The sequence below is a fragment of the Staurois parvus genome, unplaced genomic scaffold (genome assembly GCF_062004578.1).
Source record: "Staurois parvus isolate SC_StPar_1 unplaced genomic scaffold, SC_StPar_1.0 ptg000284l, whole genome shotgun sequence".
Classification (NCBI taxonomy): Eukaryota; Metazoa; Chordata; class Amphibia; order Anura; family Ranidae; genus Staurois; species Staurois parvus.
The window spans coordinates 204,259-230,588 of record NW_028318080.1 but is presented as its reverse complement, the minus strand read 5'-3'; the positions used below and the strand labels follow the sequence as shown (position 1 = coordinate 230,588).

The window sequence follows — 26,330 nt, the reverse complement described above, 5'->3', positions numbered from 1 at the left end:
ACACTAGGTACAGCAAAAAGAAGAGAATACAACCTAGGGATGGCCCCTGCTTGTTGTCATTCCCCCCCATCTGCGACACACAGCTCAGTTTTTGTCTATGTTTAGGAGTTAGGATCTAGAAAATGTTATCCAGTTTGCGGTGGGGGAGCTCCATTACAAGTTACTTCCCTTTCATGGTGTCTGCATCTTGAGTGTTCACCAAGGTACTGGAACTGAGGCTGCCTCTACTGTTATTCTGTTGGGATTCATATGATGAGATATCTGGACAATTTGCTCTTAGAAGCTGAGTTTGCATTTGACCTTGAACATGATATTATGATAGCGATTTGGACCCTGGATCCTGAATAAGTGCAAGTTCTCTTTGCTTCCCTCCAGTCGATTGGAGAGCCTAAGCCTTTTTCTGGACACATAGGTGGCCAAGGGTATTCCTTCCACCAGAGAAGCTACAAAAACTCCCATCTTCACATCTCAATAGTCATTTCTCTGGACTGCATTCATTTGTTATTTTGTGAGGGTTCTAGACCTCATGGTCTTTTCCTTCAAGGGAAAAGGCATCCGTGTCTTGGTGATTTCACCCCCCCCCCCACTACTGTCTGGGAATCCCTTTTCCCTTTGTCCCTCTGTTAGAAGATGCCCACAATGGTTACCAGTCTGTCAGCTGTTGGTTCAGGACTGATAGACCCATGAGACCACCAGGCTCTCCATTAACATTCTGGAACTCATGGTGATTTGTGTCTCTCTCTCTCTCTCTCTCTCCTATTGGGCACCTCTTCTTGAGTCTGACAGTGCCACAACCATGGCCTGCATCATTCACCAGTACAAAGAGCTTGACAGCTGCACTGGAGGTGGCATGGATCCTGGAATGGGCAGAACTTCATGTTCCGGCCTTGTCCAAGGTTCACATTTTGGGGGTGGACAGTTGACAGGTTCTCTCTGTCGTGAGAATCAGGTGGAGTGGTCTCTCGTAGATGTCTTTTGTAGTATTAGTCTCCACTGGGGCACACCGGACATGGGTACCTGCAGTCTGTGGGTTACACAGGTGCCCCCCCCTGTGGACGCCATGAAATCTGAACTTGGTTCTACCAATCTTCCAAAAAACCTCCCTTTGAGAACATTTTGAGAAAATCCCCTACTGACGCTTTTGCAAAAGGTGGCCTATGTGGTAGACATCATTTGGCGTGCATAGTGTCTGAACTGGCTGATCTTTCCTGTATACAGAAATTTTTGGTTCTTCATAAGGATAAGGTGGTGCTTCCTCCTAGGTTGACTTTTTTGCCTAAGGGTTTATTGGCGATTCATTTGAGTGAAGACATCATCCTGCTTTCTCTACATCCTAATCCCTACCATCCCAAAGAAGTGATGCTTCATTATTTGGTTGTGGTCCCTGGAATTCCAGACTAAACTTAACTAGTCTCAAAAATGCTCCATACCCCATATATATTATATTTACCTATTTACGGCCCACTCCAGTCACATGATCTCGCTCCCCTGTATCAGTCGAAGGCAGCTGCAGGGGATAGGAGGGACCTCTGACAATGGATGGGCCATGGGAGCCTGTTGGTGACATCAGCATTCCCAGCTGCTGTTGAACGCTTGCCATTGTTAATTTGCACAGGAGTTCACATGATTGAACCGGGGCAGACTTAAAATAGCTATTCCTCATTCTTACATAATTTCGTCAACATAGGTTTTAGTAGGGTGGGCAGGAGCATTTTTAAGACTAGTTAGGTTTAGCCTAGAATTTTGCTTTAAATTCGGTGGCCTGAATTCAGAAGTCAAATTTCTCATTATCATGGACTGTCCTAGGAAGGAACCATCGGCCTCGCCCGCTACTATTTCTCATTAGATATGTCAGACCATGGTTGAGGCTTGCATCATCTCAAGTTTGAAATCTCTGTTCCCCAGTTACTGCTCATTTTGCCAGGAATCACGTACGTCCTAGACCTTTCATCACCATTCCTCTTCATGATCGTCATGATCATGATCGTCTGTTTATACCTTTACCTAGTTTTACAAGGTTGCTTTTGCAGATAATAGATAGTTATAAGGTTTTGCAGGCAGCGGTTTGAGTTCTGCAGTTCTTTGTTTAATAACCTCTGACTTCACCTTAATTTTTCTGGCACTGCTTTGGGATGCTCCATTGGTCATGATCTTTTGATTTGGCATTCTTTCAACAAACCTAAGAGAAAATGGGATTTTTAACTAACCATAATATTATTTTTTCCTATTTTAAGGGTGGGCCTTTTGCCTTGGTGTTATTGTCCGCTTACTACTGGCTACAAACTGAGCTGTGTGTTGCAGATGGAGATTTTGACCACCAGAAGGGGCTGTTCCTGGGTTTTTGTTTTTTTGTACTTGGCATCCTACTCTTGCATGTGACACAATACCCTTTGGCCATGATTTTATGATCCGGCTGTGTCTCTCAATGAACTCAAAGAAAAGGATTTTACAGGGAGTACAATAAGCCAATTTTTCTATTAGTGCATACAGTGGGGATCGAAAGTTTGGGCACCCCAGCTAAAAATTTGTATTAATTTGCATAAAGAAGCCAAGGAAAGATGGAAAAATCTCCAAAAGGCATCAAATTACAGATTAGACATTCTTATAATATGTCAACAAAAGTTAGATTTTATTTCCATCATTTACACTTTCAAAATAACAGAAAACAAAAAAATGGCGTCTGCAAAAGTTTTGGCACCCTGCAGAATTTATAGCATGCACTGCCCCCTTTGCAAAGCTGAGACCTGCCAGTGTCATGGATTGTTCTCAATCATCATCTGGGAAGACCAGGTGATGTCAATATCGAAGGTTTTAAATGCCCAGACTCATCTGACCTTGCCCCAACAATCAGCACCATGGGTTCTTCTAAGCAGTTGTCTAGAAAACTGAAAATAGTTGACGCTCACAGTTGACGCTGGAGAAGGCTATAAGAAGATAGCAAAGCGTTTTCAGATGTCAATATCCTCTGTTCGGAATGTACTTAAGAAATGGCAGTCATCAGGAACAGTGGAAGTTAAAGCAAGATCTGTAAGACCAAGAAAAATATCAGACAGAACAGCTCGCAGGATTGTGAGAAAAACAATTCAAAACCCACATTTGACTGCACGATCCCTCCAGAAAGATCTGGCAGACACTGGAGTTGTGGTACACTATTCCACTATAAAGAGATACTTGTACAAATATGGTCTTCATGGAAGAGTCATCAGAAGAAAACCTCTTCTACGTCCTCACCACAAAAATCATCGTTTGAACTTTGCAAATGAACATATAGACAAGTCTGATGCATTTTCAAGCCTGCTTTGAAGAACCCATGGTGCTGATTGTTGGGGCAAGGTCAGATGAGTCTGGGCATTTAAAACCTTTGAGATTGACATCACCTGGTCTTCCCAGATGATGATTGAGAACAATCCATGACACTGGCAGGTCTCAGCTTGGCAAAGGGGGCAGTGCATGCTATAAATTCTGCAGGGTGCCCAAACTTTTGCAGACGCCATTTTTTGTTTTCTGTTATTTTGAAAGTGTAAATGATGGAAATAAAATCTAACTTTTGTTGACATATTATAAGAATGTCTAATCTGTAATTTGATGCCTTTTGGTGATTTTTCCATCTTTCCTTGGCTTCTTTATGCACATTAATACAAATGTTTAGCTGGGGTGCCCAAACTTTTGATCCCCACTGTATATTACCATATCATTCTGTGGTTATCCAACAACCTACAAATTCAGTGGATGTCATCTGTTCTTTTGTCATTGTCAGGGCTCCCAGGTGTGACCAGAGGTGTGTGACTGACGCAGGGAAACACAGACTTCAGATATGTGATAAACAATATAATTTATTAACACTAACAATACAAACATAAACGCAGTGCAATACTAAACATAATACAGTGCAAACAAACCAAACCAACCACCCACAGATAACAGTACATACAAGCAAGCGTCGTCAGGCAGGCCGGGTCAATATCAATTGGGCAGGTAGGTACAGGGGGAGCAAGCGGAGATTGGTCGGGGTCACAGGCCAGATTCAGCAGGTAGCAAGCAACGTAGTACAGAGGGTCAGGCAGAGGGATGGTCAGGGTCACAAGCCAGGGATCAGAACAGGTAGCAAGCAGCGTAGTACAGAGGGTCAGGCAGAGGGATGGTCAGACAAGCCAGGGATCAGAGCAGGGTCAGCAGAGAATCAGACAGGAACAGAGAGCAGGAACAGGATACAGGGCCCAAGAGAAACACAACACCAAGGCAGAGTCTGCAAGTCTGGCCATCCCTTAAATACCCCAGCATAATCAGTTCCAGGTGTTAGCTGGCTGCAAAGTTGAGTCTCTGATTGCTGGGAGCACCCGCTGGCCAGCCCTGGTACTGCAGATCAAAAGGCAGGTGAGTCCCACCATTGCTGGCTAGTCCATTCCTGACAGTCGTAATATGTAACAGTAATTATGTTGTTGGTTAGCTAAACATAGTGTTGCTTAAAGTGGTTGTGAAGGCTGAACATTTTTTACTTTCTTGCATTCTATGCATGAAGATGAAAACCTTTGTGTGCAGCAGCCCCACTAAAGCTTACCTGAGCCCCATCTTGATCCAGTGATGTGCACAAGAGCCTCAGCTCTCTTGGGTATTTTCCTCCTCATTGGCTGAGTGGTTGCCATTGGCTTCTGCTACTAGCCAGTGAGCCAGTGAGGAGAGAGTGGGGGACGGGGGCGAGCTGCACTCCATGTGTGAATGGACATACAAAGCAGCGGCTCGGGAGCAAGCTTGCTCTGGTGCCCCTACAGCAAGCTGCTTGCCATGGGGGGGGGGGGGTACGAGGGAGGGGTTAGGAGCGCTGGCTGAGTACCCCAGAAGAGGAGGAATGGTGCTGCTCTGCACACAACCACTGCACAGAGCAAGTAAGTATGACATGTTTGTTGTTTTTAAATAAAAAAATATCTGCCTTTTTATTATCAGTTTAACAAGGACATGTGAGTTTCAGAGCTTATTACTGTATAAAGTGGTTTAAAGTGTTCCTACCCAGTTAAAAAATACTTTTGCTATAATATTAATTCTTGAATTATACTTGTGTCTTGGCATTGTGCAGTTGACATAACTGCTTATATACTATTGCTTTGTCTTTACCTGCCCCAAGTGACAGGAGGCTGGGCATTCAACTGGTAGCAGAGACAGGCAATCATATATCAGAAAGAAGCCGTTCTCTTAATGCTTCCATCGTGCTTAGAAGGTATTGCTTGGCCTGTTTTTATTGTAAGAAACTGCCCGTAAAAGTTATGCATTTTTCACAGTTAAAAGTATTACAATTTTGTCTGAAGTAATTTGTGATCCATTCTTTCTGTTTTAAAGACCTGCATGTTTTCTTTTTTAAAGGTGAGAAACTTCAGTGGTTTCAGAGTCATCTTGACCCTAACAAAACAGAATTTACCAAACAGGAAGCTTGTGAACTAATCGAAAGGTAGGAAGGGTTAATTACATTCCATTAAAACTGAGGTTCCTAGTTGGAAAGGTTGAAATATTTCCAGCAGGTGTTACTATGTATTTTATATAGGGTACTATTTATTATATATTGGGTTACTGTACGTGGCTATTAGCCTTAAATGCAAATCAAACACACCATGCTTTTAGGTACCTACAGGGAGGCACGGTTTGCAATAGAAACATGTTTATGTTTGTCATGTATTTGCCATGCAGTCACATTGGCTTCCACTGATTTGCATACAGGAGTGAAAGAAGTGAATTGCAGAAGAATGGGGCATCTACTCTAAACTGGTAACCTGTAAAGACTTTTAAAACATTGCCTATGGATAATTTATTTTGCCCTAGTTTGTCGCCATTCCATGGGCTTGTGCAATTTTAAAGCTTGATTTTGTTTGATCTATTTACTCAGCGTAACATCATCTTTTACATTTTAAATGTGGTTATTGTATTTGTTTTCACCAAAATTCATTAAAATGTATTTTTTCTGGAAATTTGCGTTTCATAAACTGCTGCACAAATATCATGTGACATAAATAACTGCAACAACAACCATATTATTCTCCAGGGCCTCTGATTGAAACATATATATATATATATATATACATTTGGGGTTTCTAAACAATTTTCTAGCAAATAAAAAATTGCTGATTTTTTTCATGTATGAGAGAAATGTCATAACTAATTCTAGACAGCAGAGTTATGCTGCCATCTGTAGGAGAATTGGACACTGACAAACAAAAAAGTTTGAGCCAGTATTATCCCTCCCATTCCCACCATACATCCGTTTCTTGCTAGCGTTGTAGGAGAGCATCTTCCCTGCTCTGAGAAACAAACCCATTTGTTTTGCCTTTATTACACTTTTTTCAGGATCATTTTTTTATTCTATCATGAATTTATCTATGCTACAGAGCTAAAGAAGCTCACTTTGCAGCTTTTCCAAAACAGCTAAATCTTGGCATAGAAACGGAAAGCTGTATCAGGACCCTGCTGAGAGGAAGACATGGGACTAGCTCTGCCTTGAAAGACTCCCTTTGAAGTATGCCCAGTAGAGGGGCAAAAAATATCTGTCTTGGCATGTTTACTTTGTGCCCTTCCTGTACAACTTCCAGTGCTTGTACTTTATGTCTGCTCCAGGGCGCAGTGATGGTCTAGATGGCTCCCTGCCGCCATACAGTACAAGTACTGGGAGGTGTTCAGGTATGCACATAACAGACAGTCTTTACCCTTGTCTATGGAGCCCAGCACACGTTTTATGTGTCTCCTGCTATCTCCTTCTGGGTGGCTGCTAAACTGTGAGCTGGGACGCATTTAATGTTTTAGACACTCTACGGATGGTGATCCGTGCCAAATCCAGTTGACCCCTGTGTTACAGCCCATAAAGCTTTTATCCCATGCTGTGTGAGAATAGCTGTAAGAATATTATCTTCTTCATAACCATGCTGCTCAACTGATCTTTGGAACTTTACCCTCAACAAGATTGCTTCTCATATCTTACCTTTGAGAAATTGTGGCTGCACACCCTTATTGGCCCAGCAAAGGAAACATGCAGGTTGATGGGAGACCTTAACCCCACAAGCACTGTTTGACCATCTGCAACACAGGGGTCAACTGGATCTGGTAAGGAGCTGCAGAGTGAATGATCTGGATGGGGTGCACCACTCGTGAGTCTTATTGCTATCACTGATTTCTTTCCAAATACTTGGGTGTTTCTTGCTTCAGATTGTGAAGACTATTTGCTTCTTTATATCCTTTTTATGGACTTTATATGGCACATTTTATATGTCATTTTTAGTGGATGTGCATTTTTTTCACTGATATATTGGATTTATAAGTGATTGATTCATTTGGACATGCACATGTTTTATTTTCAGCATTCACATAATGGTCTGAGATTTCCTAGTGCTGCACTTTTTTACTTTCATCCATCTTAGGGAGTTTTAGTATCTGATCTCTTAGTGCTGGCAGCTCTTTCTAGTTTGAGTTATCTAGCCTAAGCGCAGTGAGTTTTATTTTTATAGGATTTTGAGGTATGCCATTTAAAATAAACCGTCATTGTTTGAAGTTCCTCATTTTGGTTTTGCCTGCTTTTTATGTAAAAAGTAAAAGTATCCCAGTTCACACAATTTTGCCAATTATATTTTCTGATTCTACTGTTCAATGCAGGACACATACTATCAGTTTAATATCAATTGGCTGATATTAAAAGTGATCACCACAATCATTTTCTCTGATTTTTCAGCTACTTACATCGGTTCGATGCTGAGTTAGAACAAATTGAACTGCACAACAGCATCAAGGGTAGACAAGCAAGGCAGCATGGCTCCCGGGAGACTGTCATTAAACAGACCATAGAGCGTGAAAGAAGACAGTACAGTGGATATGGAACGGGTATGATCTATACAATGTTTTTTCTTTTTTCTTTCTGTCCTTTTCAGAGTAATGTAACAGCTATATCAATGATGTTCATAGATGCTGGGTTGCTTTTTTGCATACAAATTCCCAATGCCATTTTAAAGAAGAAATGTCATGCTTTTTTTTTTAATAAGCCTTCAACCACTGACACACATATGTTCATGGGAGTCTTTTTTTCTGTTTCTTGTGAGGCCAAGTAACTTTTGCAGGCTCCTTACTCAATAACATTATTTAGTTACCCCCCAAAAATATAGCAAAGTGTCAGGTACTATTACCCCATGGAATAACAAAGATCCCTTTGAAATAATGAGTACACGATCTTCAATCGCACAACTGCAAAAAATATCTTCCAAACAAATGATCTGTACCTCATTTGTTGCTCATAAAATCTCAAATTTATTAATAAATCCACAGTGTACATAGCCAATACAGCATGTTGATGTATTTCAGCCTAGCCAGCTTTAGTCATAACAAATAACCGGTAAAACAGCACAATAAGTAGTGGCAAGAATATTTAAACTCCACCCAACACAAACGTCATCAATTAACTAATCAATTGATGGTAGAATTAATCATTCTGCTAGGGGAGTTATTTAAACACCACTATAAAAACATATTACAATCACGGCATAGAAAAAACATCAGAAAATATGTATACATATTACATTTTAAAAAATTTATCAAAAAAGGAAATTTGTATATGACTGTCAAAACATACTCACAGGGGAGGACACACAGAGGTAATATGACAGATACAGCCAGGGAGAGAGGATGTGGAAACTAATGCAAATCAAGGTCCCATCTCAGGTTTAACCCCTGCAGGACCTTTCTTCTTAACCTATATATCCACCAAGCTTCTCTCCCTAAAAGCTGTCTCCCCCTGTCACCTCCATTGGACATATGAATCACCCTCTCGGTGCCAAGAAAGCTGAAGGAGGAAACAAATCCATGATGGTAATCTTTGAAATGCCACAATGCATTGGAAAATGTATCTTGCATTTTTTTAGCCCTCTGCCTCATACAGGCAGGCTGTAAAAAACATGGTTATCTGTAGACTTTTCTCTATTCTCCTTTTTTATGCAGCTATACATTGATTAGCTTATCCTCTGCTTTGGATAGCCTGGCAAATGGATTCAATTGTATTTTTGTTGAATAATGGTGCAACGAAATGAAAATTCCAGAGCAAAACCGAAAATTCAGGACGTACTTGGCCAAAAACCAAAATGGACAGTTTAGGAAAAATAAATAATAATTAAAAAACAAATATATACGTATGTATATGCTGCACAATGATTTAAAGGCTAGGTTAACCTTTTGACAAAAAGTAATGAATGCACATTTTTTGCAGGTAAAAAAATATGTGTTTAATTTTATTTGCAGGAGCCTGGAAAGCATTGCACTAGCGTTCAGCAGATCGCTGGTGCCTTGCAGGACTCCTGCAGACCTGTCAGTTAATCTGCTTGCCCATACATCCCAAAGGAGCAAGCCGATATTCTCTGACAGGAAGAAGCAATGAACTACCACAGCACTCACAGCACCGTGGTAGTTCATTGAGAACTACAAGCCAATAGCCGCTAAGGCATGAATAAGTGACAGCTAGCAGGAGGAGAAGATCCCCTGAGAGCTGTCACAGCGGGGGGAGCAGAGGCTGCTCCTTTCATAACATGTTACACCCTGAATATGGGTGTAACATGTTATGAAAGGTGAGCTCATCCTTTAAAAAAAAAAAAAAACAGCATTATCTGCACTTTCTTTTTTTTTTCAATCAGCAAAACACCAATAACCCTATTTTTGGCCGATATTTTTTGGCAGCCGATATCAGTGTATCACTATATCCTTTACTTTTTCTCTTAGAGTGGAATGCAAGGCAAAGACTGAATACATACACCGCATTCCAAATTATTATGCAAATTCTATTTAAGTGTCACAAAGATTAAATATTTTGTTTTTCAGTTTAACTCATTGATGGCATTGTGTGTCAGGGCTCTTTTGATTACTGAAAACAATCTCGGACACCTGTGATAATTAGATTAAGCAGAGCACCATTTTCAAGCAATATGGGGGGGGGAAAAAGCATCTCTCTGCTGCTGAAAAGAGTGAAATAGTTCAATGCCTTGGACGAGGTATGGAAACATTAGATATTTCACGAAAACTTAAGCGTGATCATCGCACTATTAAGAGATTGTGGCTGATTCAGAGCACAGACGGGTTTGTGCAGATAAAGGCACATTGAGGAAGATTTCTGCCAGATCCATGCATCGGATCAAGAGAGCAGCTGCTAAAATACCATTACATAGCAGCAAACAGATATTTGAAGCTGCTGGTGCCTCTGGAGTCCCACGGACATCAAGGTGTTGAGTCCTCCAGAGTCTTGCAACTGTGCATAAACCTTCTATTCGGCCACCACTAACCAATGCTCACTAGCAGAAACGGCTGCATTGGGCAGAAAAATACATGAAGACTAATTTTCAAACAGTCCTGTTTACTGATGAGTGCCATGCAAGCCTGGATGGTCCAGATGGATAGAGTAGTGGATGGTTGGTAGACGGCCACCATGTTCAAACAAGGCTGCAATGTCAGCAAGGCGGTGGTGGAGTCATGTTTTGGGCCGGAATCATGGGAATAGAGCTTGCATGGCCTTTAGGGCCCCCGAAGGTGTAAAGATGACCTCTGCAAAGTATGTGGAGTTTATGACTGACCACTTTCTTCCCTGGTACAGAAGGAAGAACTATGCTTTCTGTAATAAAATCATCTTCATTCATGACAATGCACCATCTCATGCTGCAAAGAATACCTCTGCATCAATGGCTGCTATGAGGATAAAAGGAAAGAAAGTCATGGTGTGGCCTTTATCCTCCCGTGACCTCAATCCTATTGAGAACCTTTGGAGCATCCTCAAGCAAAAGATCTATGAGGGTGGGAGGCAGTTTACATCCAAACAGCAGCTATGGGAGGCTATTCTGACATCTTGCAAACAAATTCAAGCAGAAACTGTCCAAAAACTCACAAGTTCAATGGATGCAAGACTTGTGAAGCTGCTTACAATGTAACGTGACCTGGTAAAATGTTTAAAAAGTTAAAATGTTGTTAAAAGTTTGATTGAAATAGCTTTTGATTTCAGTAAATATGCTGCAAACACAACAAATGACAATTTTCAGTTCTTTACAACCTATAAAGTGTTTTGAAACTTACTGTGCGTAATAATTTGGAACAGTGCATTGTAAGTGTTTTATGTTTAACAAAAATACTGTTATCATTAGGAGGTTTGTTCAATAAAATTTGAATTGTACTCTTAATAGTTGATAACATGAGAATTATGCTGACTGTTATTTACATCAATTATCTAGGTAAATGAGAAAAATATCATTTGCATAATAATTTGGAACACAGTGTAGATGGTGCATTTTAACTGAAATGAAGATTTCTAATTCTAATAGCGTGGTCCTGAACGAAAAAAAAAAATATGATTTCCTACCCTATAGGAAGCATCTAGAAATGTTAGTTGTACCTAACCAATTAACTTTTCCTTGAATTGCTCCTGAAAAATAGCAGTGCTCTTCCTGACATGTTGACTGCCTAGGCACTCCTGCTCCATAGCCCAATAGCTGTATATCTGCAGTGTGAAGATCATCTATGGTACTGCTGCTTCTGCTTGAAATTTGGTGATATTACTGCTATGCTGCTTACTTTTTGTTGCTGGAGAAGAACCTGAGCAACTGTAGTGCATGTTTCTCCCTGCTTTTGCTTCATTTGTTATGTGGATCTGCTTCCTTCACAGTTCCTGCTGCTTCTTGAATATTACTTCATCAATCATTGTATCAGTAATCAGAAATGCAGCTCTGGCATGAAGAAGCAAATCTGTGCTCCTCTGCCAAGATGGTCATCTCCACACAGTACTGAACAGGGCAAGGTATATCATTAATATGGAAAAAAGATCAGCTGTATGGGGAAATGCATTTTTTGGGCACATCTTTCACAATTCAGGTCCTCTTAAAACATGATTTGTATATCACACAGCTTGGCCACAATTTATAATCTGGCTAGTGGCAAAAACTTCAGGTTTGTCATTTCCTGTGTTATTTTTCCCTGTTGGAAATTAGTTTGGCAGTGTAATGATGCCTACTCTTTGTATAATAAACCAGCAGGTGACACAAGAAGCTGAAAGAGCTAAATAAGTACTGTTACTTAATATACAGTATGGCAGAAGCAGCTGCACAGAGTTACGATACAAAACATTTTCAAAGTAAAAATGTTTTATATGTACCGTATGTTCTGTTTGCCCAACTTACTTTTAAAGGAATAATTTCAATAGAATAATCGTTTACCTCTACAGACCTCCTTCTGTCAATGCTTATTGCCTAAAATGCCATGTTAATTCTTTAATACTTTTGAGTCCATTGACTTGAAACAGCTATGCAGCTCAGGTGTTCTTGCAGTGCACTTAGAAAGTATTGGAGCCAGAAGATCATCATAACATCTGGGCAACTATTATTTACAGTTAGTGGTAATCATGGCATACTGCATATCTTTCTTTTAAGTGTGGTGTCACAGTATGTTCTTTGTGACCAAATCTTTCAAGTGATATTAAACACACACTATTTTTAATTTACATTATCTCTTTCCGTACATAGATGATGGCACTGCAGTTATTTTTATGAAAAAAGAAAAAAAAAATCTAAGTTCCTTTTTTTCCTAATTGTTATACAGCTGTCACATGGCCCAGCTCTTTCCCAATCTGCAGGAAAATGGTACAGGAGGAGCTTCTAGTCCTCTATTGCTGGTCACATGTTCTAAATAAAAAAAAGCATTTGGGATACAGAGTAAATATAAATAATCTCAATAAATTGTTTTAAATTGTCATACAAATATATATATTTGCAATCAACTCTATCATTTTTTGGCAAGAACATGGTGTGGGCTGATTTTGTGTCCTGCTCCAGCCTGTGTCTTAGAATAACAGGGGGGTGACTCCTCCATCAATCAAAATGTAATATCCCACCCCCAATGTGTTTATCTGGTTAGTGAGCATGGAGGAGGGAGGGAATGGGCTGTCATTTACCACTGTGTATATGCCAATATGTGTACCTCTAAAGTCACATGAGCCGCTCAGTTATGATAGGGAGGAAATGATCAGGGTGGAAATACACTGAAAACTGAGCATGTGCACTGGTTGCCAACACTGCTCTGCAGAATCCACAACTACAGTGGGGGCATTGAACAGGAGGGGTAGACTGAGAATAGCAGGATCAACCAGGTTTTTTGCAGCATACAGAAAACGAATCCTATAGTGAATGAGTGAGTATAAACAGCATTTATTGAGCTTTTAATGATGTGGGTTTAATGACACTTTAACCACTTAAGCTCCGGAAGGTTTTCGCCTCTTCATTACCAGGCCACTTTTTGCTATTTAGCAATGTGCCAATTTAACTGCAAATTGTGCGGTTATGAAATGCTTTTCCCAAATAAAATTTATATTTTTTTCACACAAATAGACATTTCTTTTGGTGGTATTTGACCACCATTGGGTTTTTTTTATTTTTAATTATTCTGTAGAACGAAACAAAAATTATACTGTATAAACAAAAAAAAACAATATTTCTCTTACTTTCATTGACAGACAGAGCTCTTCTGAGTCTTGACCATAGAGTTCTATCGCCACCTACAGGTTTAGGACACTAGGCAAAAAAGAAACACAGCACTGCCTATAGGCAGTCCTAACTGGTATAAAACATACTCTCTGATATAGGCAATCCAGTTTTTTTTCTGCCTAGTGTAAGGAGTAGGAACTAGCACCTTGCTGGGACCTTAGTTTCAATAGCATTTTCTTTTTACAGTCAACATCTGGGCTGGGCGATTGGCTGGAAAATCTAGATCCAGTGTTCGCCCCAGTCTGGCCAACAAGCACGCAGATCTTTAGCTAAGCACTGGGTCGGGCACGACAAATCGTCACGACACCAGTGAGTTAAACGTCTTGCAGGGACACAAATATTACTGAATACCTATAGTCCGTGTCACAGAAGTGTTACCTGCATCCCCTGTGGATCGGTAAGTAGCTGTCCCCACACCCAGGCATGCATGGGTACAGGTTCTCCCTGGGGTGGTTGGCCCTGCAGGGTTCTTCTCCTCCCGGTTATCTGCTATATGTTTATCTTTGCGGGTTGGCATTACAGCCTGTGTTGGCCATGGCCCTTTTGTTTCAGACGCTTACCATATGGGCCAAGCTTCTATAGCATGTTTGCAAGCGGACATGCGAATCAGGTGCAGGCAGATCTAGAGGACTGTTTGGTTCTGGGCCTGAAGAAGTATATGTTGCATCCTATGGCTGTTGCTCTGCTTCTTGCGAGCTTGCCATTTTGGCAGTGGGGCTTTGGTGGGTGTTTTGGCTCAAATTCTGGGCTGCTGCCCAGACTTCTGAAAGCCTTGTGGAACCTGCCCTTCCCGGGAGTTTGTCTTTTCAGGGGTACCTTGGACTACATCCTCAAGCATTTTCTGGGTAGCAAGGGTACCTTCCTTTCGGGGCCCTGGAGCCTCCTGCAATGCTCATGGAAGACCCATTCTCTCCTCTGGCTTTTCTAACAAGTGCCTCCAAGCTCTTTCAGGCCCCTGCAAATGGGGCCAAGCGTTCTTGAACCTATAAGTCCACCTAGCCCACAGATACGTCTGTCTCTGCATGAAGGTTTGTCCCACCTGGCCCAGAGTAGGGGGTCTTCTTTGCTAATTTTCAGGTCCATGGACCTCCCCTATGCCACACAAGTAGGTTTGCGAACTGGTGGTGTCTGGCAGGAAATAGCATTTCATTCCACCAGAGAATCTCTTTTCCTCTGATTTTCATCTTCTGCCCTACTTCGCCAGGGGGTGCTGGTCACACTATCTGAGCTGGCTGGGCTCTGAGGGCTTTATTCCATTTTGTTTATGGTATCGAAAAAAGGGATGGGTATTGTCTGCTCTTGGACCAGAAGGCCCTGAACTGCTTTCTGCTGGTTTAGGGTTTCCATCAAGGATGAATACCGGCACATTCCCATAGGCGAGGGACATCGGCAGTTTCTACGCTTGCAGTTGGGGACACACACTATCGATTGTGGTTTTTCCTTTTGGGCTAACCTTGACTCCCCGTGGGTTCTCCAGGGTGCTGGCTCCAGTTCTAGCATTGCTGTGATGCTGGGGGATTGCCATGACTGATTCTTTGGGGATGCTCTTCCTGCAGGTCTTCAGATGACTCCTGAACCTCTAGCAGTCCGTCCCCGACCAGGGTAATGGAGTATCTAGGCTGAATTCTTGACTCGGTGTAAGAAAGGGTGTTTCTCGTGCTGGACTGCTCCAGATGCTTTGGGCTGTGACCCCACTGCTCTTATTTCATGAGCAGTCCTCCATGCAGTCTTGCATGCAGGCTCTGGGTCTTATGGGGCCCTCCGTTGAGGCGGTTCTGTCTGCGCAGTTCCACAGGTGTATTCTGCAGAAGGAACTCTTGTCCCATTGGAATTAATCTACAGCCTCCTTGGACATCCAGATCATCTGGAACGATCAGTGAGGGTCTTCCTCCTATGGTGATTCTGGGCCCATGTCCTGCAAGCCAGGAAGTCCTTTCTTTCCCTCTGCTGGGTGGTTGTCATGACGGATGGCAGCCTGGCTGGCTGGCGAGGAATCCTGGGTTCGAGATTGGCATAAGGCCATTGCTCTCTGCAGGAGTGCATCATGCCAGCAATGTCCTGGAACTGCGAGGGATCAGGTTGTCTCTGGAGCACTGGACGACCCTTCTACGGGGGCTCCTACTCAGGATCCTAACAGACATTGAGATCACTGTGGCCTTTGTCCACTACCAAGGTGACACTAATGGCAGCGGTGCTGGAGGCTTCCTGCTTTTGGTGTTGGGTGGATCGGAACGTTCTGGTTTCCTCATTCCTGGCATCGAGCATAGCCCTGGACATGCCTCTTTTGGCAGTGTCCTCAACTGGTTGGTGGCACAGTTTTTGGCGAGGGCAGGACCTCCTGGTGAATTCATTGGGTGCGCTGGTGGCATTGTAGGACCAGTATCTTCTCATTTTCTCTTTTCTTCCTCTTAAGCTGCTCCCTCGCCTGCTGCGCTGGCTCGGAGGATAGTGACTGAATGGGTTTCGGTCATTTCAGTAGCTCCAGACTGATCTGGGTGCCGTGACGGGGTGCAGCTGGTCGAGGATGCTGCCTGGTGGTTGCTTCTTCAGGAGAAACGCCTGTCCTAGGGTCTAGTCTATCACCCTGCGTTACCGCCTTTGACTTTGATGGCATGCCTATTGCAAGTCAGATCATCACAGAATCACGTGACGGTGATGTAGGGTGTGGGCTGGGGCAGTTTTTGAGGAAGTGAGAGGATCCATGGTTGTTTTAAAGCGCTTGTCATTTTATTATACTATGTAAGTGTGATTTTATTAAATATCGTTTTTTTACTGACTTACTACACTATATTAGGCATTCTTTCATTTGGGTGAGTTACTGGCATCTGGTGGAACAGAGGATTTCCATTATTACCTATTATTATCCATTATATGGGAGGAAGAGTGGATAGCCCTCTAGTGGCTAAATAAGATGTTGTGAGTTCAGGATTTATGGAGATGTATTATTAAATACATGCAAGTGTTACATGCATTGGAGGTGACTGGTATCCACTGAGGATTTTATTACCATCTTAAAAGTATCCATTATATGGTAGGAGGAATGGACTAAGGAGATATCACAAGATCTGGATGTGTGGAGATGTCATATTATTAACGTTTTTACGTGCCTTTGAGGTGAGAGTTCTGTGAGCATGGAGTGGCACTGTTTGTTTTATTAGCATGAAAATTCACATTCACCACAGAATTGCAGTCACAGTGTTGGATCATGTGATATTTGGAAACTTATGAACTCATTTATTGAAAGCACTTTAGTATCTTTATTCACATTCATTTATTTATATTTATTTATTCACATTGTGATTATGAACACAGTTTATTCACCTGTATTGTTTATTAGTACTGATTGATGTTCATTAGCAGCGCTACATCACCTTTAATTAAATTACTTATTTAGTTGATATTGTGGGAACACAATTGGTGTCAGCAGCAGCACCTATTCGTTTGTTTATTTATATTCTATAGTAGGCGCAGAAGTTCACTTCACTTTTCTATGGGTGTGAATGGATGTCATCTGTTTACTTCTGTTTATGTCTGATTTTAGTCAGGAAATATATTTTAATGGAAAGTCCGGGAGGCCGCCCTAAAGCACATATTCACTTTATTGTATAGAAACGCAGCTTAAAAACACCATACTGTATGCCAGTGGGGGAAAAGAAGGGTGGTGTGGCCGCAAGGGTTAATATGGCAACAGCTGCTACTGATAATTGGGCTATACTTCCCTTTGTATAGACTTTTGCATCATTCCGGTTGTGGGTTATGATTAAGCGCTGAGGTTAGCATGATACGCATAAATCTTTTTTTTTTCCCCCCACTGGCATGCAGTATGGTGTTTTTCAGCTGCTTTCCTATACAGTAAAGTGGATATGTGCTGTGGTGCAGCCTCCCAGACTTTCCTATGATCTACAGCACAGGTGTGCAAACTGGGCTAGCACACGTGCTGCAGGATTGTGGAGTGTGGGAGTGTTGAGCCTATGTGGAGCAGCGCTACCTTCTCTAAATGTATTTTAATGTTTATACTTTTTGTCCATATATGATTTTTCTTTCTTTAACAATTTAAAAAACAGATCTGTAAATAATGGATGTATACTGATGTAAATTGAATTAAAGACGGATGTACAAATTGATGTAAACGGACCTAAAATGATTCAGAATTCATGCATATTTTCATCAGGACCATAATTCCTTTACAGCTCCCTCCAGATTACCATATTGCATTAAATTGTATAGCAGTTTTAACCACTTCCTGTCCGGACACTTTTACCCCTTCCTGTCCAGGGCAATTTTTAGCTTTCAGTGCTATCACACTTTGAATGACAATTGCACGGTCATGCAATACTGTACCCATATGAATTTTTTACCATTTTTTTGAGACAGATAAAGCTTTATTTTGGTGGTATTTATTCACCGCTGGGATTTTTATTTTTTTTTACTATGTAAATGAAAAAGTCCAAAAATTTTGAAAAAAGGTGTTTTTTTTAACCACTTGCCTACCAGGCACTTATACCCCCTTATTTACCAGGCCAATTTTCAGCTTTCAGCGCTGCCGCACTTTGATTGACAATTGCGCGGTCATGCAACATTGTACCCATATGAAATTTTGATCATTTTTTTCTCACAAATAGAGCTTTCTTTTGGTGGTATTTAATCGCCACTGGGCGCTTTACTTTTTGCGCTATAAATAAAAAATTGCCAAAAATTTGAAGAAAAAAAAAAGTTTCTTTGTTTCTATTATAAAATTTTTCAAACAGGTAATTTTTCTCCTTCACTGATTTGCGTTGATGAGGCAGCACTGATGGGCACTGATAGGCGGCACTGATGGGCACTGATAGGCAGTACTAATGAGGTGGCACGGATAGGCGGCACTGACAGACAGCACTAATGAGTTGTCACGGATAGGCGGCACTAATATGCAGCACTGATAGGTGACACTGATGATGGGTACTGATAGACGGCACTGACTGGCATCACTGCTGGGCACTGACTGGCGGCACTGACTGGCACAACCGCTGGGCACTGACTGGCGGCACTGACTGGCAGCACTGCTAAGCTGCCCTGGTGGGTGGCACTGGTGGGCAGCACTGGTGGGTGGGCACAGGTGGGTGGCACTGGTGGGCACAGGTGGGTGGGCACAGGTGGGTGGCACTGCTGGGCACAGGTAGGTGGCACTTCTGGGCACAGGTGTTTGACATTGCAGAGTGGCACAGGTGGGTGCACTGCTGGGCAAAGGTGGGCGGAGCTAGTGGGCGCACTGCTGGGCACAGGTGGGCGGAACTTGCGGGTGGTACTGCTGGGCACCGATCATCAGGGCACTGATCATCAGTGCCCTGATGATCGGTGCCGATCCCCGCTGTGACAACTGCCGGTTCTCGGCAGTACTTTCCTCACGATCTGACAGCGTGAGGAAAGTGCAGCCGAGAATCGGCACTTTCATTTCCCTCTGATCTGCGTGTCATTGGACACCGCTGATCAGGTGGTAAAAGGCCGCTGTGATTGGCCTTTTACCACATCACGTGATCAGCTGTGTCCGTAGGACACAGCGATCACGGAGATCGCCGGGTGCGCGCCCCCTGGGGCGCGCAGGAGAGCGCGTTCTGGGGGGACGTCATATGACGTCCACTCAGAACTGGCCGGCCGCAGTGCAGCCGTCATTCGGCTATCTGCGGTCGGCAACAAGTTAATAAAATTTTGCAAATAAATAATATTTCATCATAAATCTTGGCCAAAATTTATTCCGTTATTTTTTTAGTAAAAAAAAAAGTCCAAATTAGTTTATAACCAAAAATTATAATTTTTAAACATTTTTTTTTACATTTTATTATTTTTTTTTTTATATTATTTTTTTTTTTTTTTTTTTTTTTTTTACATACTGTCACCCTAGCAGTACAATGTCACCATGGTGACACTGTAATACTTGTGGGGGGTGATGAAGATTTTTTTTTTTTTTTTTTTACACTGATTGCTTTTACACCCATATAGGATGTAAAAGCAATCATTTCTCTTTCTCTCTGTCTGCATTCTTGCAGTCATTGAGAATTACTGAGTGAGCTGTGAGTGGTCACAGCTTGTCACATGGTACAAGGCTGTTGTGAATAGCCTTGTACCATGTGACCTCTGTGGTCATTCACAGATTTCACACAGATTAAGCAATGATGTCACAAGTGACATCTTGCTTACTACTTTGCATGTGATCACTGATTCGTCAATCAGTGATCACATGATCGGGACCTCGTACAGAGGTCCCGTCCGACGATCGGTGTTTCACTGTGTCCAGAGGACACAGCGGGCACCGGATTGCGGTGGTGCGCGCTCCCAGGGAGCGCGCACAGCTAGAAAAGGCGGGTGCCGTTTATGAACAGCAACCCGACCCTGGACTGCCACCGCCCTGCCGTTTATAAACAGCAGGCGGACGGCAAGAGGTTAAGAAATAACAGTGGCTACTTGTAACAACATAGTTGTTTAAAACATTTAAATTATAAATTGCTTTCTCCTAATGCCATGACAGCACACACAACATAGGTCAGAAACAGATGAGCACAAACTTATCTGCGTTTCACGGTGGTTTGCTGTAAGCAGGTTTGGTAGAGCACAAACACAATCATCATGTGTAAATGTCATTGCAAGGGAGCTGCCAGTCTTTCATTATTATGAATACAAACAGTAAAGGGATCTCTGCAGTGATTCACTCTGCACTAAGGTAATTCAGCCTGGGCTCATAAACCCGGTCTTCAAGACCCAGGTGTAGACCTTGGTGATATAAACCCCACCAAGGCATATTGACCAACGCTACATCCAGCATGATCCTCTGTTGTCTCTTGCTCCCCCACCCTTTATTTGGGGCATTTACTTTCCCATATGAATCCAATTCTGGTCTCTGGAAGTTTATTATAAATTGGATGAAAGTGGGTCTGTTATGCCTATTTGTTGGTTCCTCTATCTTCTGTAATGGACTTTTCTAGCAATGCAGCAGCTCACCTAGAAGAATTAGGCATGAGGGTATGCCTTCCTTTCTTGGATGATTTATTTGGGATCTTGGGATCTTCTTAAATTTGTGTCTTCTTCTTTATTTCACAAGGTAGGGGCTAAATTCATATATAAAATCTAAGATGTTGCCTTTTTCTAATATCAGTCTTCATTAAATAAATGCTGTTTGTAGTCAATATTATTCAAATTCAATGGGAGAACAGAATAAAATAATATACAAAAAATATTCTATCTTTCCAGGCAGCTGTTAAACGCTATGTAAACACCTATTAACAAGAAAAAGTAGGTTTGGAAGGTTCACAAAACAGTTAATCCAGTACAAAAAAAATTAGATCTTTATGTCTAAACAGTGTAATTTCCACATAGAAAAAACATTTATGCCAAAAATCATACGAATGTTGCTACCACTTTGAGCCTAAGTTTGTGGGATTTGGGTCAGGATGTTTAAGAATGATTAGTCTTTAAGATGTCAAAGAAATCTTACCTTTTGACAAGGGAAACCCTTAAGCCCGAGTTCACACTGGTGTGGTGCAGGAAACGCAGCGATTCCTGTGCGCATAGCACACTGTGTTCTGCAATCTGCTGCAGGTGTCATTGGAAAGTTAACGACATCCCAAAAGCAGGTCACAGACGCAGAACATTTGTCTGAACCAGAACGCATGGATATAAGCACCCTTTCGATCTGGTTCCAGTGCCAATAAAAAAAGCTCCTTGCACCTTTTTGATATGATGCGATTTGAGCCATTCTAAATTAATGGAATCAAATCACACTGGACAGAATCCCATGTGATTTGCACAGGAATGCAATGCGGTTTCTGTGCGATTCACATGCTGTTCACAGTGTGAACCTAGGCTCAAGGACCCCATGAATATGAAAGCAGATGGTATTCTTGAAAGGAAAATTGCCTAATATTGATACCATGGCATTAGGAAATAACTGAATATTTGAATGCAACAACTAGAATAAGAGTTTTCTACGAATTTGCAAGACAATATCTTCCCATCCCCCTTTATCTAACAATATGAATAATCATTGCATTGCCTTCAAAGATATGGTGAAGAATTGTAGCAAAATCTCTTTGGTATGGCAAGATTGGATCTTTGTCTGAAACCATCTTAGAGGTATACTGGGCCCAAATTTAGGTTGTGTTGCATCTAGAGAGTATATTTTGGCTCCAAGCTGAATACAAACCTGTTAAAGCCACAAAAAAAAACCTTTTTAAAACACCTGTAAATTGCAGAAAACAATGACTGATATTCAGACTGAAAAACCTTTTTTTTTTTTTTGACCAGTTAAATACCTCCAACTATTTAAATCCTCAGATAATATCCAAAAAATACAGTATTTCATACAAAATTTTAACAGATTGATTACCCTATCTTTAAGCAAATACACAGCTGTCTTTCTCCACCTTGAATGTCTCCTTCATCAGGTCTAGAAAAAAGCATTAGGACATCTCCAATGGAATCAGATACCAATTTAATATACTAAAACTTGAGGCAAATTTCAGAATGTAAATACTAAACTATAACATTTCAGTTCTTCAATTGGGTAAAAACAAAAACATTATATAATAATAATAATTAATATATTGGATTCTGGGTAACATATGTACCAAGTGACCAAAAGTTATCTGTATAACTTACATGAATTTGATTTGTACAATTGCTGAGCGATTAAAAATATATTTTTGGGGGGATGTGGGGGGGGGGTGTTTTTTTCCCAATTGATGAACTGAAATGGTATTAAGTGTTTATGTCCTCATATTTGCCTGAAGAGGGAGAGAAGAGGAAGTGAAGGAAATTGAGAAAGGGAGGTAGGGGAGAGAAATTATTGTGGTAACAATGTAGTTGAATACAGGTGTTGGGAGAGAAGATGTGCAGAATGAGATTGGCAGTGGGAGATGGGAAAAGAATGGCTGTGACTGTGGTAGGGAATATCAAAAGTGGAGTGCTAGCTACTGGGTTTTGCTGGAACATCCCATAGGATCACATCAGATTTCATACAGTGGTTCAGCTCCCTTTAAAAATGACAAGACCCTAACTCGTAGCTGTTATTTCTGTGAGGCGTGTATCTGGGTTGGCTGTCTTAACTTGTAAAGAAATCTTTCTTGTGCTACACGAAAACAAGGTTGTTTTTAGACCCAAGGCCTCCTTTTTTTTTTTTCTTCAAAGACCACCCTATCACTATAACCAGGACATTGTCCTACCATTTCTCTGTCCTACTCCAAAACATCCTATAAATTTAACTTTCCATTGTCTAGATGTGTTCAATTCTCTCTCTTGGCTACAGTTCTCTTTCAACAATCTGACATTGTTTGTCTTTCCTGATGATCCCCATAAAGGGTACTCTGCTTCTTGTTCTACTATTATCCGATTTGACAAATCATTGAAGCCTATGATCTCAAGGGCAAGTTCCACCTTTACCTATCAAAGAGTAGCCTACCCGACCAATTAGTGCTCCTTGGACTTTTCTGTGTCAGGCATCTGTTTCTCATATAGGCAAAACTGCCAACTGGTCTTCAGCTTAACCTGTTTAGGTTTTACTAGGTGAATGTTCAGGCCTCACTTGACACCAGCTTTCTTTTTATAAGGCTGTTCAGGCAGTTCTTTAATCTCTTATATCCCACTGTTAACCTGTTGGTTTTGGTATGTCTTAGCCTATTCTTTCGTATGTCATTCACCCCTCAGTTTAGACTGCTTTTGGATATTCCAATGTACCTGAATTATTTCATCATGTGTCCCTTAATGTACAATTAAGAAAATAAAATAATATAATCCTTTCCTTGGAGTTCATTAAGGGAAATATGTCCCTTTTCTTTGTTCCTAAGGCAGTATTAAACCCAAAAACATAATATATTGCAGAGGTTTTAGTGGGCTGTCCGTATGGTTTTGTTTGCCAATATGCAGTCTTCTAAAGGCAACAGCATAACCCAATGTACCAGAATGTGTGTTTAACCACTTGCCGCCCTGCCACTGTAGAAATACGGCGGCAGGGCGGCACTGGCAGGCAAAACCACGTTTTAAAACGCGTGTTTTGTAAACGGGGCGCGCCGCCGCCCTATCTGTTCCGCCAATCACCGCCGCGGATGTCAGTCGCCGGGTCACAGCCGGTCTTTACTGGCTGTTTCCCGGCGATCGGCAGCAAACAGTGACAGACAGCACAGCTGCAGTAGCTGTGCTGTCTGTCACTTCCCTGACAGCTCGGGGACGAGCTGATCTAGAAAGAAGAGTTTCTCTCTCTCGATCAGCCTGTCCCTGTCCAGCACACACCCCCGCCCCCTAGTAAAACACTCCCCTCACTCAGATAACCCTTCCCTGCAAAATAAAGTTAACCCCTTCCTCCCCAGTGCTATTAGTACATTGTCAGTTTTTTTTTTTTGCACTGATCACTGTATTAGTGTTTTGGGGGATGTCAGTGACCCCAAGTCAGTACCCCCCAATGTCAGAATGTCCGCCGCAGTCCTGCCATAAGTCACTGATCGCCGCCATAATTCGCTGATCGCCGCCATTATTAGTATAGAAAAAACTAAAAATGCCAATATCTTTCCCGCCATTTGTAAATGCTATAACTTTCATGTAAGCCAATTAATTTACACGTATTGGGTTTTTTTTTTAGCAAAGACATGTCGCAGAATGCATTTTGGCAGAAATTTATGACTAAATTTGATTTTTGCATTTTTTTTTTTACTGGACATGTTTTATAGCAAAAAGTCCAAAATATTGTGTTTTTTTATATCACAAAAAATAAAAACCGCACAGGCAATCAAATACCACCAAAAGAAAGCTCAATTTGTGGGGAAAAAAAGGATGTAAATTTAATTTATGTACCATATTGCATGACCGCGCAATTGTCCGTTAAACTAGCGCAGTGCTGTATAGCAGAAAAATGGCGTAAATTGCAGTATTTATACCATAGTTTGTAGATGCTATAACTTCCACACAAAGCAATCAATATACACTTATTGGGATTTTTTTTGCCAAAAACATGTAGCAGAATACATTTTGGCTTAAATTTATAACCAACTTTGAGTTTACTATATATTTTTTATAGCTGAAAGTAAAAAATATTGTTTTTCTTCAAAATTTTTGGCTTTTTTTTGTTTATAGCTTGAAAAATAAAAAGCGCACAGGTGATCAAATTACACCAAAAGAAAGCTCTATTTGTGTGAAAAAAAGGACGTAAATTTTGTTTGGGTGCAGCATTGCATGACCGCGCAATTATCAGTTGAATTAGTGCAACGCCGAGTAGCAAAAAGAGGCCTGGTCATTAAGGGGGGTAAATCCTCTGGAGGTCAAGTGGTTAAAGTGGTATTAAACCCCAGACCAAAAATGTATTATATTGCAGCTTCCCACTCATTAGCTGTGGCGAATGCATCAGTCTTCTTTTCTTTGGCTTTTTTCCCTCTGTTTTCATCTGGTGATCTGGCTGGTATCACACCTCCTGTATTCGTGAAACACCACTTTGCAGGAATGAGCACAGGACACAGCAGACAGCAGCATTGTCAGTCTGGGGTGATGGGAGTGTCAAAAGCATTACTAGATTTTAATACTATAACAAATTGAAGTCAAATTTCAGTTAACACTATATAATCAGTTACACCGAACTTTTTTTTTACTTTTGGGATAAAGGTTTTACATGAATAAATAAACGCTGATCATTTTAATCTCCCCTGTCAGTTGAAATGGATTGTCACATCCTTGTAAACTGATACATTCTGCTGGAGAGCTTGAATTTATGGAAAAACAGCAAAGTTCCTGTCTGAATTACCAGATGAAAATAGAAGAAAGAAAGCCTAAAAAAGGAAAGTAAAGCAGCCATCACATTTAAGAATTGATAAGCTGCAATATAATAAATGTTTTCTTTTGGGTTTATTTCTGCTTCATTGTACTGCAGGAAAAGTTTTACATTAAGTCAAAAATATACTTTTATTAAACTATTTAAAGTATTTTCAAATGAATAATGCCCAAAGTTACAAATAACTCATTTTGCTACACTTGTGCTATAATATTCCTTTTATAGCTAAGTGAATTATTTTCCCTTTAATGGAATGACATTCTTTGTGTGAAAAGTTAAAAAAAAAAAAAATGACTCACAAAGTATGTTTTCCTATCCTGACCTTTCATGAAGTCTTGTTAATTCAGTCATCCATCTGTTTTCATCTCAAAAGCCAATATTACCCAGAAGAGAGTCGTTAATGTAAGCTTTCTGCTACAAAACCTCACTTCAGGGGATCACTGCTTGTTTTGATTTGTTACAACTCAGAATTCCTTTAATTAATATTATCCTAACATTCTTTATTAGATAGCGTTTGCTACAGATGTAAGCCTGAGAAAATGCTTACTAACCAAAAGCCAATATTAATATTCAGGATATATTTATATAAAAGGAAACCTTTAATCCAGTGTTTTTCAACCTTTTTTGTGCAAAGGCACACTTTTTTCATGAAAAAAATCACGAGGCACACCACCATTAGAAAATGTTAAAAAAATTTACCTCTGTGCCTATATTGACTATATATAAAGTAATTCTCTTGAATAGGAATCAAACACAAAGAAATTATTTTATAATTACTTTATTATGAAATAATAAAGTATTTTATAATTGGACCCGGGGGCCGGACCAAGAGTAGATGAATGATGTGTATGTGTCATCCATAGTAAGTATAGTAATATTCCCCCATAGTAAGCATAGTAATTAATCCCCCATATAGTAATTCATCCTCCATATAGTAATTCATCCCCCATAGTAATTCATCCCTCATATAGTATTTCATCCCCCCATATAGTATTTCATCCCCCCATATAGTATTTCATCCCCCCATA

General features: G+C 41.0%; 1 protein-coding gene across 1 annotated transcript in view; it reads left to right on the top strand.

Moving 5' to 3' along the window:
• Positions 1 to 26,330, top strand: part of LOC149458545 (translation machinery-associated protein 16-like) — a gene marked incomplete at its 5' end in the record, with an annotated part of 47,267 nt that overhangs the window by 10,147 nt on the left and 10,790 nt on the right. The window contains 2 exons of the mRNA XM_089682083.1: positions 5,356 to 5,440; positions 7,703 to 7,851. Of these exons, the coding sequence (XP_089538209.1) occupies positions 5,356 to 5,440; positions 7,703 to 7,851 (234 nt within the window). The remainder of the gene's footprint in view (positions 1 to 5,355; positions 5,441 to 7,702; positions 7,852 to 26,330) is intronic.